The following is a 10,540-nucleotide window of genomic DNA, read 5'->3' on the forward strand; positions in this document are numbered from 1 at the left end:
TGTTGTGCATAATGTATGTTTAATAACATTATATATGTATATATATTTCACACTCTTATAGTACTAATATATACTTTTTTGTACCAGAATGAATATCAAGCCCTAAAAATAGACATAACATATAAAAAAATTAAATTGACTCCAAGAATGCAGCTATCACCCTTTTTATTCATTTTCACAAGTTATCGTTCTAATAAGTTGTCTACATTAAAACCTCTACAGGTCTGTCGTAATCTTTACCAAACTCTTCTTCTGCAGACACTGGAAACCTCAGACAATCTATCACACAGGCTTATTACAGCAAGACCTCTCTAGCTCTAATACAGGACCAGCATTATGCAGCATATACTAGATATTGCACTCATAATATGCTTACTGAAACATAGGCCATGTTTGTACTATGAGGCTACTACTACCCTCAAGACATTCACTTAGTATTGATTGTGTTTTCCTGTAACTGGATGTTTTTTTTTCTTTCTCTTATTTATTTCATAGAACTAAAGGCAAATGTTTTTGCTGAAATCATGTCCACATGGTCAGTGGTATATTTGGAATACACCAACCACACAGTGCTGCGGAACAGTCAGAGAGCACACTTCACTTAAATACTATTAGCTGTTTTTCTGTGAAAATGGCTATTATCTACAAGTTGTTAATTTCTCAGGAGGGATTTCCAAAGAGATTAGATTTAAGATAATCCGCTTGCTAAAAAAGGAGACAGGCAAAAGCAAATATGGGACAACAGGGAAATTAAGAGTTAAAAATGACGACAATATACAGAGAGAGGAGAAAGTCAAGCTCCACGGTTGCTTCCAACCTGGAAAAAAATTCCCAGGTGTCTGTCCCGACCCTGTTAGAGAACAAATTAACTATGGGCCTGAAAGGACATACAGTTGTTAAAAGCTTTTACTGTTAAAAGGAAATAGACCAGGATAATCCAGGCTCCAGCATCATTCAATGCGTTTTGGGTTTACCTTGATCATAAAAATCACTGGGACTTTTCACTGGAAAATAAATAAAGGGTGGTCTCTGACTTTTGCACAGTTCTGTACTGAAGATACATTGTATATCCATTTGTAGGCAATGGACAATTATGTCCACTTTAAATTAATAGTCTCTAATACTTAAATATTCAGGACTAAAGAGGATCAACTAATATTCGGCATACAGAGCAAGTTGTGGAGAAGTGCATATTGTTGTGGAGAAGTGCACATTGATGGCACTTGCCAAAAGGAAAAAAAAGACACAATGTGAAAATGAGTAGGTCAGAGAAAAGTATGCTTATACACAAGTTTCAGTGTGCTTACATTTTATACGTTATCCTAGCAAAGGTATTAGAGGCTAGTAATGAAAAGTAGAGCAAAGGCAGTTCTCTAGGATTTTGTTTCAAATGTCTCTTTACATATAACAGTGTTTTCCTGAAGAAGAGCATATTTTATTATCCAACTTATACAGTGCTTTTGTTGCCTCCGTAGGTACAGTTTGTGATGGCTTAGTTTGATATATTTTACTAATTTCATTATCTAGTTTACAAACCTAAAGTGACAAGACTTCTGTAAACATATCTTCAATATAATATGACGTTAACAGCATTTACAGATAATGTTATTATAAAATCAACATCTTGTGTCACAACTGGAATCCAGACAACTGCATAAAGAACACAATATATAAAGTAGGAGGTTGCCAGATATTTCTTCTGGTGATGTACTTTCCAGCACAGTTTAGTCCCTTGATCCACCTTAATCAGGAGAGGCTCTTCAGGAGTATCTGCAGATTACAGCCCGCTGTATTCTATTACTACTAATGCTGCTAGATCTTCGGGAGCAGGCTTGAGGGCACTGCTGATAGAAGAACAAGAAATTCAGCCGTTTGAGACGCCATGGACAAGATGATCCGCTGGTTAAGGAAACACTGTCTCATGAACACTGAACACACAGCACGATGACACACGAAAGCACGAATGCACAGTCCATAAAATGCTTAAGGATGAACAGAGATTAATAGTTGAATACTGCTGCCACCTAAAAATACTCAAGGACTGATACTCCAAGAAAACACACGACAATGGCTGAAGGGCCACTAGATCTTGTTTGGGAAAGCACTTGGCTGTCAATGTCTCTCAACCACAGTTGAAGTGCGTTTGAAAAACGACAGAGACACAGGCCTCTTCCCATATATTGTAGAGATCACGATGGTGAGGACACCAACTCGTCACAGGATTTTGGCTTCAGCTGAAGAGGCGTTAAAAAAGGCCTGAAACTGCCCACTGCCTGCCACAGTCTGTCTGTCACTGCTCTTCTTTTCAGGTACTTCTTCCCTGAGAAAATACTGTGCAACCAGATGTGCTCACTGTTTGTGGATATAAGGAGAGTTGTACTTAAGCCAGAAATACATCTGATTTTCACATGTTGTAATTTAATATTATACCCAAAATCAAAGACTTCTAAGTATATTATTACCATACTCATGAGTCTCCTGCCTTTACTTTCCACCTGAAGTGTCCTTAAAGATCAGCGGGGTGAATGTGAGATTGTTCTGGCTGCCATACCACTCTAATCTGCTCTGCCTCTTTTCCATCTGAGCAAATAGGAAACCGGAGATCTCTAATTATTAATGGTGTTGGAATAGAGCTATAAGGTATCGCGCCTGAGTGCTACATGAACTGTTTGTGTTATGCACCAGTTCACCGAAAACCAGGGCATGACCAACAGTCTCAAACGTTCTGTTATTTGTTTTGGACTCTGTGGACACCTGCAATGTCTGTGCTTGTAAATTGTCATTCTCTGTCTAAATATGCAAATCAAGTCAACCAACCACATGACCGCTGGATACGGGGTCAGAAAAGCTTGGAAGCTGTGAACATTGTTAGATTGTAATGTAATCATGTAATGCATATGCCTATATAAGCTGTATACATGTAGGTGACGCTTAGAAAATATAGTACCTTACTATAGCAGTAATTATCTAGATCACCCTTAGTACTTGTTCTATTTTTATCCTGTTTTAAATCAACAAAAAAGTAAATTATCGATTAAAAACAACCTTAGGGATGCATCTACGGAAAATGTAGGCCAACTGATTTTTTTTTTCTGTCCCTGATTTTTTCCTTATTTATTTATTTATTTTTTCCCATATCTACATTTTTTATATCACTAATGTAGTCAAATGAAGAAATGTACACTAGCCCATCAGTACTTAAGTATTCATCTCTTTTACAGTACATTAAAAACCACTGCTTTTAAATACTGGGCAACCCTAAACTGCACATATCCAATATTTCACCATGCAGCCCAAGCACACACCAATGTTTTGGACTTCACCAAAATAATTAAAAACAATTTGAACAACGGCATTTAATTCACCCGGGAAATGGGTTGGAATTATTACCACTGATACAGGATGGAAACAAATGCTTGTCTCCCCCTTCATCTGTGGTCTTTGTTTCCTCCTCTGGATTACAAAGAGCCCTGGGGGTTTGAGACGTAATTAGAGATTGTCCCAATCAATTGGCAAGCATTCTGACAATGGGTGACTCAGCTATGACTAAAAGCCACCAAAACATGCAAATAAACCTGAACTTGAGAACAGGCTTCAAAAGCAGGTGTCTGGCTGCTGAATCCTAAAAACGTGTCCTTCTCTAATGCACACTAGCCAATGCGTTGTCTTATTCTATTTAAAGAGATCATTATCATTCAGGTAATATATCACTCTCTGGTTGTCATGACAGACGGCCTCATGCAAATGACGCTGTGCAAATGGTAGATTTCCTTAGAAGGGACAGCAGTCAGAACATAATTAGGAACCGCCGTTGAGAGATTAAGATTTCCTGCAGCTGTTAAATTTACGCTTAAGCAGTGGATTATAAAAAATACTGTTGTTAATCCTACATCAGTTACAAGAGATGTGTTAAAGCCCAATTATGTGGATAGCCATGGTTGGCAGCTCAGTTGGAGTTTTCTGTGCTACAAAAAGAAAAAACACTTTCAGTGACACTATTAGACTGGACATTGCAGGCTGGCGTACAAATAAGATTTATTGTTACTGAACTTGTGTTAGAAAGCTCAGCTAGCTGTAACCCTGTTTCTGTAGATCCTGACTGGGATTTTATTGCAAGTGTCTGAAATGGCAACGCACTGAAATAAACTTTGGCTTAATTTCAAACAGCTAACTAAAATCTGGTACACATGAGTCTACACAGTATTGTGGGCAATAACCCAAAGACTCGCAATCAGAGTTGCAGGTGTAATTACCTAATTTACTGTTCTTAGAGGTAGCAGCTTTTAAAAAGGCTGTGTCTCTGCTAAGAATCCAGTTTCCATTTAAGTTTTCAAAGGTGTTGAATTACTACTAAAAGCAGATGCAAACCTTGCTACGTCCCTCCAAAATTATTCAGCATTCAACGTAATGGTGTTTCTACGTAATGGCATGCCACTCCTGTAGCAGTGACTCATGACTGAAGTCTATATATAACGGGATGATGCTGGAAAGTTAGCATTTGAGGAAGGAGAGAATAAATACAGTCAATGCTAATGGCTATAGGGCACAAAGCTATATTCTTAAGATTAGCAGACTATTGGAATCATGCTTATGACTTAATTATATAGTGGATGTGTCTTTCCTTCTTAAAAAATAATAAGGCTTACTCATCATATATCCTGTTCACAGAGAAATGAATCTCGCTTTCCCATCCACTTCCCTGTTTCTCAATGATCAAGTCCACTTACCGTATATGGCAAGACCTTTTCACAGTATATAATTAAATGCTACAGATTAAAATGCTGGAAATATTGTTTTTTTTTCTACCTTGTCCTTGTCAAACTCACAAAGGAAAGTGATGCAACACTGTATATCTAATCAGCCAAACTCAAAAGGATTTTTTGTCTTTTTCCAGGGAAGTCACAATAGGTCATTGTCTCTGGATAAAGCGCTCATGATATACATCCATCAGAAAAGGCCCCTCCCGGTTTAAACACTGGACACGATCTGCTCAGACCACAATGGGTGTGTCTGAGAAGACAGAACTAATGGAGTCTGCCACTGATTTCTTCCGCTTGCCTTTCCCCTGCCTAACCTGCTCATCCAGCTCCTCTTCCCCATTGGGGTTCACTTTCCCATTCTGGCCCTGAAGGTCCTTGGGGTCTATGAAGGCCACATGCCTGTTGAGCTCTGCTTTGGTTGCCAGATCCTCGTGAGTGGGTGTGGCACTGAGCATAGAAGAGTGGATGCTGTCCTCATGATGGTTCTTAGACTTGCCTTGCCCAGGACAGCAAAAGCATCGGCAAGGGGTCAGGTAAAGATAGATGAGTACTAGGACTACGCTGGCCAAGCAGCCAACTAAAGTTGTGTACGCTGTGTTGAGGGTCTCACCGTGTCCACTCAGAGTGAAGTTATATACTTTTACCCAAACGTACACGGTTTCGTTAAGGAACTCATTCACAGCAAAGCAGGTGTATTGACCAGAATCCTCAAGCTTTATTGAAGGAATCTCCAGACTGCCATCCGTGAGGACCATCGCACTTTGGTTGCTGTTAGGGGACACTACTATGTTGCCAGGAAGCATCCAAGACTTGGACACATTCCGGTGCCTGGTGTCGCAGCTGAGAATCAGTTTCTGCTCCAAATAGGCTTCCACTCCAGACTCATTGAAAGTGCTGCAGTTCATGTTCATGTTTAGCTCAAAAATGCGCAGTATCTTCTTTTCAGGTCCTGGGGATACGCAGGTATATTCGTCTTTGTAATCCACTGCAGAGTTTAGTCGCCGCATATACCACTGGGCCATCAAGCTGTATAGGTTACAGTCACAGTTTAGTGTGTTGTTGTGGAAGTAGAGTCCATTCTTGATGTATGCTGGCAGGCTATGCAGCTCTGAGACAGGGAGGACTTTGATCCGATTGGAAGACAAGTCCAGCAAGCTCAGACTCTCCAGCCGCGTCTTGTCCTTGACCAGTTCCAGAGGGAAGCGGGACACTTGGTTCTGGCTCAGGTATAGCTTCTGCAGGCTGCTGAGGCCGGAGAAGGCGGTGCGGTCAATTTGAGAGATTTGGTTGTTGTAGAGAAGAAGCACTTCCAAGTCGTCCAGCTCCCCAAAGATGTATTCGTCGAGTTGGCGCAGGCTGTTGGAGGAAAGGTCCAGGTAGCGCAGATGTTTAACGTACACAAACGCTTCGGTGGAGATGAAATTCAAGCCGTTGTGACTCAGTAAAAGGTTGTGGAGTTTGGGAAGTTTGTACTTGGTCCATCCCGCCAGCAGCCGGGTAATGTCGTTATAGCTCAGATCAAGCACCGATGTGTACTTGGGCAGTTCCGGAGGAACATCAGTCAAGTTCATCTTGGAACAGCTGATGATGTTACTGGCGCATATGCAAGTTTTGTGATAATTCATTTTTGAGCCAGCAGTCTCTGGTGTGTACAGAAGGACCAGGGCCATCCAAACTGTCCACCTAATACACAGTCCTGTAGAGGATGACATACCTTCCACTCTCAAGGGATGGTTTTGTGCTATTACTTTCTGGATTCCGCTTTTTAAGTCCTCTCTATGCGCACAGCAGGTCAGCCAATGATGTCTGAGCTGTAACAGAGAAACAAAAACAAGGCAGCTGGAGTAATGTAGGAACTGAGGTTCATCAGGAGAGCGTAGCGTTACAGCGTGGTCTTAAAAAATAAGAATGAGTCATTTATGGCATTGCCAGTGAAAAGACTGGCAAGCCTCTCACTCATGCATGCATAATGACAGGTTTACAAACAACAAGCAGTTCATTCACTCACATTAAACCCAGCATTAGAAACAGCTTTGCAAAGTATAAAGTCATGGTATATGTGGGTGAGATGTTATGGCCTCTAGTGCCCCAAGACAGTCAGTAGTGTTGCATTGCACCATTTCATCAATACCCAGTCTCGTCCTTTAAGGTGTAAACAGTAACGTTGGGAATATATGTAGGGCCTATAGGTACATTACCTCCAGAATGTTTTGCTTCAGATTATGATATATCAAGGTCTGCCACAAAGCAATTCCCAGTGTGCTCTCTGTTTATCCATAGCTCATCACAGTAACGCGACATGTCTTTCCAAGACAGAAACAGAAGCCAAGCGGGAACGCCGAGGGAAGAACGGTGTTTTCTTCCAGGACGAGGGGAAAAAGCGTTCCCCAGACCGATGTGCGTTCGCAGACGAGGCGACCGAGGACGAAGTGGCGGTAAAATTACGTAAAGAAAACGACGCAGGCGATGCCAATCTTATTACAGTCCTCCAGTCGTTTCACAAACAATTCCGCAGGCGCTGGTCCTTTCGCAGCGGGGGTCCACGCGTCTCGGTCATGGTGCAGTGTTATAAGAAGGAACGAGCTCGCGAGGAGACGCAGCACGGCTGTGTGCTCAGCATCTCTCCATGCTCCATCACTTAAAGCGCATGAGCAGAGGCGCACGGGGAGGGGGGAATTCTCGGTGGTCCCTCCTCAGATCGAAGAAACCACTGGAGCAGCTCCTAGCACCGTGGCCAGCGTTTCAAACGTGTCGTCCTGCCCCAAAAGCCCACCAAAGACCAAAACACACACACGTCACAGGCTCATGCTGCTCCATTTAATGTACAGCCGCGCACGCGCCCGATAAAACGCTCCGCATGCTTTGTGCCGCTCGCGCATCTCAGCGACCCGCACGTATGCTTGAGCCACGTCACGTGCACTCCAGAGGCACCGCACTGAAGATGGCCCCCTTTGGACGTTTGTTTTGCTTCTTGTTTGTGCTCGAGGGGGGCTGTACAACCTCAACACGTGGAACAGTTTCACGGGAGGGCTCCAAATTATTCTGTGTAGGCTGCTACACTACACCAAGGCACCGTCCATTTTCTAGGGTGTCCTAATGTAGGAATCGCCCTTGTGTACTTGACCTTTAATTGTCCTTAATGGTAATATCCTAACAATGGACCTCAAAATATAACCAACGGACACATCATCTAAACAAAAGCTCATTTCCAACGGAATAAAAAGGCCATTCAAAGTTAAGGAGGAGCTGTCAACATTTTATAGCATTTTATTTAGCAAAAGCACACAGTCATTTAATAAAATTGTTTTCTAAATCTGAGTGGGTTTAAATGCTGAAATGTAAATGGTAATCAGTTTGTTAACAGGGAATGAGTGAATTTCCCTTTAGAGATGAATACATTTGTAACTGTAAGTATACTCTGACTGCTTAAACAAATATATTAATATTAATTATTATTCAGCTGCTCGTTATGTAGCTGCCTGTAATAGCTAATAAGCTCATATTTGCAACTAGAAGTTATATAAAGGGTTCATTTATGTTTAGAAGCATTGTATCTCCCATCCATCACACTTTAGTGGGGGCCACAGGGACTGAACATGGGATAGCTAGGTTTAAGATGGTTTCTGGGTGGACTGGTGCATGGGCTGTTAGTGGGACTCAGGTGTGCTCCCTGTATCAAATAACTAGGCAGCTCAGCAACTTTCTATATATGTGGCCCATATTTTTGTGTTTTAAAGTGGCCATACTGGACCAATGTTTAACTCATCCTGGTGCTAACCAGTCATATGTGGGGACAGCATGTAATAAGACAAAACTTGCTGACACATAAAACACTGCCTATAGGCAGGGGGCATCTTCATCTTGGAGAACCTCTGGTATGCAAATATTGGCTGTAGAGAGAGTGGGCGCATCCTCCCAGTGGTTGCTCAGCAGGCTCACTTGTTAGAGAGTGGCAAAATCAGCGCTTTTCCCGCCTCTTAAATCTCTAAAGGCCAACTTGAAGGGTAGGAGTGTGGGGACAGCTGAAATGGTGCTGCTCGCAGCCCAGCTTGCAGGGCTGTATTTGTAAACATGCAGAGGTGCTTCCTGGCAGACGTTCCCTTTCTGCTCAGGGGTGATGTTCATTGCCCTTTACTCACTGTTATGTGTCCTGCTACATAGATCCAGCTGTACCATTCACAACTTACTCAAGACAGACACAAAACGTCCACAGATACAGATTGCTACATGGGGAACATGTAATTGATTTGAGACCCATTTTCTCGAATTTTTCTAGTCAAATCCATTAGTGAATGGTCACAGAGGAGCTCAGGAAGCTATTTAATTTTATTTAATTGCAGCATAATTTAGTTGGGTCCAATACTGAAGCCTTACTTTCACATTAACGGAGAAAAGAGGAGTTCCCACAGCTTGCTTACACTGCCTGGCTCTCATGGCGGTTTGTAATTACACCCTGCTAGACAGCATTACATTAGTCTAAATATGGCCATGGTCTTTGTTGACTGCATTTCTCCCCTTTATTTCTACAGTGTTAGCATCCTTATCACACACCAATGACAAAAATGTCAGAATTGCAGCTGGAAAATTGTACATTTATAAATAGAATGATATCTTTTAGATTTTGTTATTAATATTCATTAAAGCAAATGGCTCATATCATGGAAAAACAATCCTAGATTTGTTGAAATTAAAAATACATGACATAATATATATTTAGCCATTTTAAGCAAGTTTCAGAATGTAATATTCATTTTCAAATCCACTCCATCCGTATATAGAAATAAACCTGAAAATTTGTTTCTTTTCATTTTAACTGTTTTTGTGATGTCACTTAAAAAACTTAATTACATCTCGCTATTCAGCATATACCTTTCCATGCTGAACCTATAAGAAATGCATCAGTCTGTTCTGCCTTTATCAAAAAAGGCAGAAATAAAGGACTAATGGAGATATGAAATAACTAAAATATGGGAGAATCTCCTCATCTCCAATTTAATGCACATAAAAATCAATACACTCACATTTCCATGATGACAATTCACACCCACCATTACCTCAGCTCATCCACCTCTTCCAGTTCATTCTCAGTCTCTATTCAGCAAGGGGTGGACTGACTTCATCATCTGAAGCTGCTCAGAACTCCTGCCCAAGCTTCTCAGAGTTCTCCTTCCTTGCCACAGCTCACAGTGAGCACTGTCTCCTCTTTGCAAAAGAGAGGTTTAAAAATGGTTTCAGAAAACTTAGAAGCTCAAGACTATTTTTGCTTTCTCTGTGGTGGAGAAATGAGGCTTATGTCCACTATATAGGATTTTATACAATAGTGAACAGCAGATGTGTCCTAATCCTGAACAAAATGTGTCCTATCTTTTCCTTGACCCTCAGATGAATGACACTAAATGTAATTCCAGAAGATGACACAGACACATTATATAATTTTTGGGAGGGCCATTGACAACATCTGCCACTTAACTGTTTATTAAGTAGCAAGGTCCCTTAACACACCTCCTCTTCATGCTGTGGCTCATTAGGTGTAGTGTAAATATGCATTAATTAGTGATAATGAGAGAGGGATTCCCCTGAATGATTGAAGGGTCCAATGTACTTGTAGGGAGACTTGAGAGTTAAAAGAGTGTCAGGTTGCTAGAGCTAAGCCAGGCTCAGTTCCAATCTCTACAGTCTGGCAGGATTTCCTCTAGCTGTCTGTATGTAAGGGTTGGTCTCTTAGGACCTGTATGAAAAAGAAGTAATATGTTTTGTATTATGGAATAGTTTTACTGCTA

The 10,540-nt window shown here is 41.3% G+C and overlaps 1 protein-coding gene across 1 annotated transcript; it reads right to left on the reverse strand.

The window, feature by feature from the left end:
* Nucleotides 1-167: 167 nt before the first annotated feature.
* On the reverse strand, nucleotides 168-7,373 carry amigo1 (adhesion molecule with Ig-like domain 1). Its single transcript, XM_066643203.1, has 2 exons — nucleotides 6,959-7,373; nucleotides 168-6,571 (listed from the first exon to the last, which is right to left on the reverse strand). Exon 2 carries the CDS (start codon nucleotides 6,470-6,472, stop codon nucleotides 4,991-4,993), a length of 1,482 nt encoding a protein of 493 aa, XP_066499300.1. The 5' UTR covers nucleotides 6,473-6,571; nucleotides 6,959-7,373; the 3' UTR covers nucleotides 168-4,990.
* Between the last annotated feature and the right edge of the window lie 3,167 nt (nucleotides 7,374-10,540).

Source organism: Hoplias malabaricus, chromosome 14 (assembly GCF_029633855.1).
Source record: "Hoplias malabaricus isolate fHopMal1 chromosome 14, fHopMal1.hap1, whole genome shotgun sequence".
NCBI lineage: Eukaryota > Metazoa > Chordata > Actinopteri > Characiformes > Erythrinidae > Hoplias > Hoplias malabaricus.

Bases quoted from the DNA above. Each gene is read 5' to 3' on its own strand.
- amigo1 (XM_066643203.1), bottom strand. From the start codon at position 6,472: ATGTCATCCTCTACAGGACTGTGTATTAGGTGGACAGTTTGGATGGCC.